General features: G+C 33.9%; 1 protein-coding gene across 1 annotated transcript in view; it reads left to right on the forward strand.

Moving 5' to 3' along the window:
• Positions 1 to 6,730, forward strand: part of LOC148302312 (lachesin-like) — a 59,362-nt gene extending 52,632 nt beyond the window's left edge. The window contains exons 5-8 of the mRNA XM_088271824.1: positions 1,663 to 1,771; positions 3,120 to 3,231; positions 5,370 to 5,548; positions 6,257 to 6,730. Coding sequence (XP_088127950.1) covers positions 1,663 to 1,771; positions 3,120 to 3,231; positions 5,370 to 5,548; positions 6,257 to 6,372 — 516 coding nt within the window. The 3' untranslated portion in view covers positions 6,373 to 6,730. The remainder of the gene's footprint in view (positions 1 to 1,662; positions 1,772 to 3,119; positions 3,232 to 5,369; positions 5,549 to 6,256) is intronic.
• Positions 6,731 to 7,025: the final 295 nt, after the last annotated feature.

Genomic DNA, 7,025 nt, shown 5'->3' on the forward strand with positions numbered 1-7,025 from the left:
ATATGTGATTCCAAAACAAAATTCCAATGATATATTTTAATGCCTATCGATTAAAATCAATATATTTTTATAAAAATTTAAATATAGAAAAATATGTTTTTTTCGCATAATTTGATTTCAAGAGTCGAGGACAGTACCGTTTATTTTACCAGAAACACTTTATTTAAAACAAAAATCCTTTTAAGCACACAAATTGTTTCATTGATATATTTTTGAATGGTTATCGTTTTGATGACACTATTTCGCAACAACAACAAAAATGTAGAATTTCATTTAAAGAAAATTGAGTGTTCGATTTCCGTTTCTTCAAGCTTATAGGTACAAACATGTATAAGTATATTTTCCTCTTCCTTTTAGTAATTGACAGATCCCTTTTTTACTCCACATTTTCATTTCCCAAAAAACGTTTATATCCTTCAAACCAAGGTACATCGTTTAATAGATCTGTTTCCCATAAAATACATTACACCTTCGATCAATGAATCTAAACCACAGGTTGCCTTGCCTTCATAATATAATTCATGGTCAAGTTAACATCAGATTGATGGTGGTCTATGGGTCATCTAGGTGTAAAAAAGGTTCAAAGAAAGATAAAATATACTTTCAAAATAAATTCTTCAGCTGAAATAATTTTTTGCTCCAAGATTGACAGTCACTGTGACAAAAATTTGTTGAAACCTGACATTAAAACATGAGTTGCAAGTTCGGAAACATATTATTTATTCATTTTTTATTAAAAAAATTCTTAGTAAATATCACTATTTTTTTAAATCAACTGTGACACGTGTTTCGATGCATTCCGCATCATTTTCAAACACCGCATTACAATAAACATCTAATCATAATATTTTTAAAAAAAATATTGAAAATTAGATTTTTTGCGTCATTCTTCTTCGCAAATCTTATTTTTAACTAACTAACCATCACGCCGCTTTCCGCAGGAGTAGGCAGAGAGAATCAAATGCCACACCACTCTGTCTTTGCAAACATTCTTTGCCTTTTCTACATTCATGCATCTCCTCATACATACCCGACGATTATAACGACTCCTGACCCGGCCGCTTTCAAGTATTTGACATACCTGATTGTGCCAAGTTTTCCTCGGTCATCTTCTGCTTCTTTTTCCAAATACTAATTTGTTTAACCGTTCTTTCTTCACTCATACGTTCCACATGTCCAAACCATCTCAACACACCTTTCTTAGTTTTATCGATAATGCTCAGCCTTACATTCATTCCTTATTTCATCATTCGAACATGTATTAAACATCGTTTTGCCACACATTCGTCTGAGGGATCGCATTTCAACTGCATTCAGTCCGCTTTCATCCTTCTTTTGCCAACTCCATGCTTCGCTTCCATACATATAAGGGTTGGAACCATAACTCCATTGTGTACTGCCAGTTTCTGAACATGTATCACATTAGATATAAAGAAATAGTGGTATTTACCAAGTTAAACTTTAGAAATAGATTGTTACATTCACAAAGTGACTGCCCAATATAAATGATTTTTTTACTTTGTAGCTATTTCACTCAGGAATCTAGAGCTACTGTGGAATCACTATCTCAGTCTGTTTTCATCTTTTTTTGCCAACTCCATGCTTCGTTTCCATAATAACAAACTTATTTATCTGATTTATGCATGACTTCTTTCTTCACAGGATTGGACTCTTCAAATAAAATACGTTCAAAGGAGGGACGCAGGGGTGTATGAATGTCAAGTCTCGTCTCATCCCCCAACGAGTATATTCTTACAACTCAACGTAGTCGGTAAGTTTCAAATTCTTCTGGTTCATTTATTTAAAGAGATCATGATGTACAGGCTTCATTGCACAAAGTTTAAATTTGTAAAGTTTGAAATAGATGCATAGTTTATTTACGAATTTAATATCAAAACAAAGTTCAGACTTCTTAAAGCAGAGATGGATAAGATCCGATCATCCGAAAGATTTGTATCAGTGTATACAGTACACCCCCCTATAACGTTAAGGTAGGTACCACGTTATCGTGGGGAACGTTATTCTGGGGTTAATGTTTCAAATAGAACTCTTACATTTTAGTTAGCAAATATTTCAGAAATAAGTAATTTTGAAATTGAAATATAATTAAAATCACATTAATTGATTCGACAGTCGCTTTATGGTAAAATCTATCAATTTTTAATTAATAATTTACTAAATTTATACCACTTAGTGGTATTTACTAAGTAAAACATTAATAAAAAATAATTAAAATCATTTAATTTATACAAAGTTCCCTCGCAGTACCTACTTATTTCAACGTTATAGGGGGCATTACTGTACATATTTATTTTAAAGGAATAACCCGCAAAGAATAATAAGAGCTTATCTGCAGGTAGGATGGTGATGATGAGGAAAATAAATGTGAAAAATACATCAGAAACACCAAGAGCAATTGAAAATTTATCTTTTGTTTTGTGTATTTACCACTTGGCGGGAATCAAACCCGCGACGCCAGTTTCGCAGTCGAGCGCCTACGCCCTACTGTGCCTGACCTCATAAATGATTTATTGATCAATTAAACAATATATCTTTTATAAAATTTTGAGTGTGTCTAAATACTTGTTCACAAAATCTGGATTATCTCCAATTACAGGAGTTATTTTCATATTATTTTTTGACATCTCATCAAAGATGAAGAAGAATATGGAAGTCTGGGCATTTTCATCTAACCAACAGATGTCTCTAGTGATGTTCTTAGTGATTCAAGAATAATGTTTCAAAATGGGTTCATACATGTATATATATAACTTACAAGAATTTTTTAGAAGTGTGGTTGCCAATAATGGGTAGAATTAGTGAATGTTACACGTGTGTAAAGTGATCACTGAAACCAGCCTATGACGGTCGTCAGCCCCGTAAATGCCCAGACTTCCATATTCTTCTTAACGGATAACGAATATTTTCACTTATTTTGTCAGACGTTTCATTGTTGATGTCGTCAAAAATGTGTTGGGAAGTGAATGCCAATTTTTTATTGACAATCATCTAAAATAGACAAGTTAAAAACAAATAAAAAGAAAAATCTTAGTAAATTATAACCCGATTCATTCATTTTTTTAAATAAAGTAAATTGTGATAAATTTTTATTGTTTCAGAGGCAAGAGCTCAAATTTCAGGACCACCTGAAAAATACATCAAGCCAGGATCAGCCCTTAGACTACAATGTGTTATACTTAAAACGACAGAGGCACCAGCATTTGTGTTTTGGTAAGTTTACCTTAGGTTAGAAGTAATTCATTCTTTCCCAGTGCACAGCGGAGTCCTGGTACCAATCTTAATGCATGAAAGCGTACGATGAAGTTGGTAAGAGAAAGATGAAATTATATGAGGGACAGGCAGAGAGAAAAGACTGCCCCACCGCTCTTTAATCTTTGCAAACATTCTCCGCGATTTTTTCCACTCCTGACTGTCTAATTTTAAGTAAACGAAAAACTTGATCATGCCAAATTCTCCTTAGTCTTGCACTGTTTTTATATTCAACAACATTCGCCCCATAATTGACGAACCATTCTTATTTAACTCATTTTCAATACGTCCAAACTATTCCTTCCTACCTTAATGTTATTGATACCTTGCATTCTTTCCTTTGTGATGCCTTACATCGTTTTATCGCAAATTAGTTTGAAATATCGTATTTTAAACACTTGTCATCCTTCTTTTATCAACCCCATACTTCGAAATCATACATTGGGATTGGTACCAGGACAAATGTCATTTTTATAATATAAATCAACGTCATTTACGAGTAAAAAAAAATGGTTAACTTGGTTCTATAGAGTAGTACCAACGAAAGTTATTGCGGTCATGAGCAAGATAGAAAAACCAAACAAAAGTTTTCTTCGAGACGTGTCCATCTTACAACTGAGGGCACTTTAGCAGACGTCACGCAGGGCAGGAAGTGGAGTTGTGACTCAATTATTCTGGCACGTTCCGTTTCCATTTCCACAAGTTTCCATTCTCATATAGAGCATAAATATTAAGGGTACTTTACGAATCGCAACTTAGTCGGGTAAGGGCTGCCAACTTGGCAACAGATGACGGCGTCTAACCGGGATGAAACGAAACGTTTCCGCCACCCTGGGGGGTATTTATTGGTACTTGAAATCACGGCAGTAAGTACTGATGCAAAAAAGGGTCCAATAAATAAAAGAAAATAATTCATATGGATTATTTTTTCATGAATTTTTTAAGGGCTAGGGATCTCCTCAAGGGTGCTTTAAGATTTCAGAACGGCAAAACTCAATAATTTTTATCATTACTATACACATATATTATGCTTATCTCAACCTTGCATTCTTTCCTTATTTCATCATTCGAACATCTATCAAACACCGTTCTGCCACACATTCGTCTATATGTATGGAGTTGGGAAAAGAAGGATGAAAGCAAACTGTATGCAGTCAAAATGCAATCCCTCAGACGAATGTGTGGCAAAACGATGTGTGATATGTGTTCGAATGATGAAATAAGGAAATAATGCAAGGCTGAGATAAGAATTAAGAAAGGTGTGTTGAGATGGTTTGGACATGTGGAACGTATGAGTGAGGAGAGAATGGTTAAACCAACTTATGAGGTGAATGTAGTTGGAAAAAGAAGCAGAGTAAGACCGAGGCACAATCGGGTAAGTCAAATACCTGATTGTGCCTCGGTCACAAAAAGCGGCCGGGTCAGGAGTCATAATGATCGTCGGGTACGTATGAGGAGATGCATGAATGTAGAAGAGGCAAATAATGTTTGCAAAGACAGAGTGGTGTGGCATTCGTTTCTCTCTGCCTACTCCTGCGGAGAAACGGCGTGATTGTTATTTTTTTTTACACATTTATGTGAAATTTTACGCTTCAAAATTTTAACATACAATAAATTAAAAAAACCTTATGAATTCAAAAAGTTACCATTAAAAAAAACACATTTGTTTATTTTACTAATTCTAGTGTTATCTTGAATATCCAAGAATAGTCAAACATTTTCAATTTCAATTCAAACCCTTATCCGCACCCCAAAGGTGCAAAGGGCACTGGCACACATTATATAAACACAGTGTTACCTCGATCGTTTACACATGAAGGAAAGGTGATCAGCCCTCCGCTTCGGGTACCAGTCCAGGGTAATATTGAATAAATATTACTGTGAAAAATCACTTATATTTATTTGACCCTCCCTGAGAATCCAACCCGGGACCTCCAGAACGGTAGCTGAGCGTGCTGACCATTACAGTACGGAGGCGGAGAAACATGTTATGGGTAGTATAGTCAAACATACCCAGATACAACAGTATTTGCAAAAAAAAGTTAGAACGACTTTTGAAAAATCACAAAGGGTCTCTAATGATTAACATTATATTTCAGGTACCACAATAGCCGGATGATCAATTTTGACCTGGACAGGGGTGTGAACGTGACCTCTGACCTCTCCGGCCGAACGAGTGACCTGTACATTCCCTCGACAGGGGCTTCACACGCCGGAAACTATTCCTGCGTACCCAATAACGCGCAGTCAGCCAGCATCTTTGTGCATATTTTCAATGGTAAAACCAATATAGTCTTTGTATATTCTAAAAGATTAGCAATACTTTTTTGAGGAGAAGTGTGTATGCAGTGGTCTTGGATTCCTTTCATATGCGAGATCTTACTTGATGGATTTTGAAATACAATAACCCCCAGTCAGACACCATCTTTGTGCATATTTTCAATGGTTAAACCAATATTATCTTTGTTTATTCTAAAAGATTAGCAATACTTTTTTGAGGAGAGAGATGTATATGCAGTGGTCTTGGATTCCTTTCATATGCGAGTTCTTACTTGATGGATTTTGAAATACAATAACCAGTCAGACAGCATATTCAATAGTAAAACCAATTTATTTTTGATATATTATCAGCTATTTTTTTAAAGATGTAGTTGCAGAAAGTATTCAGTTGGCTTGGATTCTTTTCGTAAGAAGTGGTCTTATACAAGAAACATTTGTATGAAGACCAGTTTCAGTATAATATTGTAAACAAAACTAGTTTTGAGGGGTAGAGTTGTAAACATTAGGTAAAAATACAAACAATTTGTAATCGAATCATAACTTTAATTCTTCAGATCAAATTTCTGGCTTCTTTTTCATTTATCAAAGGTGTTAAATGTAACTCATCTGATTGATTACACTATTTGTGTGCTCAAAGATTTGTATTTTTTGAAAAAGTTTAATGAGTTTTAAATATTTTTAAATAATGCAGTTTCTTTTCTTACAGGTGAGAACCCTGCCGCTATGCAAAGCGGAGCAGAATGTAGACACACATTGTGTTCGAGAAGATGCAACGCCTTCACTGTGATCGTCATAGCAATAGCAATCGCGCGATTCAGCTGACAACCCTGAATCCAGTCCTTATAAATCCTGTAAATTAAACTCCTGTAAATATTAGCTGAATTTTTTAATTGAAATGAGGACATCTGTGAGAACAACTTGAGCAGTGCATTATGTGTTATCAGAATTTCATAACTTTTATAATCTTGTATATATAATAAACCAATGACAAAATATCCATAGATTAAATATTACTCACACATAAATAAAATATATATGAGTGTTATAATTTATCCATTATTTGTGATAAAACATATTGTGAACAAAGAACTTGTAAATATTATAAAATAAAATTTAAAAAAAAACTACATTTCGTAGTTATATATTATAGAAGTACTAAATAAAAACTAATTTGAGCTGTTATATTTAATTTTTATTTATTTTAAAATAGTTATACCCAACCATGCATTGCCGAGACTCATCCTGAAAAAATGAAAAGAAAATAAAAGCACCCAATACTAATATGTTATACATAACAATGCTTTAATACGATGATAATACCCTTCATATCTCTGTAAAATGGTATTTATAGGGATTTAAAGTGTAAAGGGGGCAATTAGTATTCAAATATTTCAAAAAATGTATAAATCCGCCAGATCCATGTTAGTCGATTTAACAAAAAATGCAAAATTCTCCGGGTAACATTTATGTTTCAA

The sequence above is a fragment of the Brachycentrus maculatus genome, unplaced genomic scaffold, assembly GCF_059751285.1.
Source record: "Brachycentrus maculatus isolate JH-2025_06_01 unplaced genomic scaffold, ASM5975128v1 h1tg000463l, whole genome shotgun sequence".
NCBI lineage: Eukaryota > Metazoa > Arthropoda > Insecta > Trichoptera > Brachycentridae > Brachycentrus > Brachycentrus maculatus.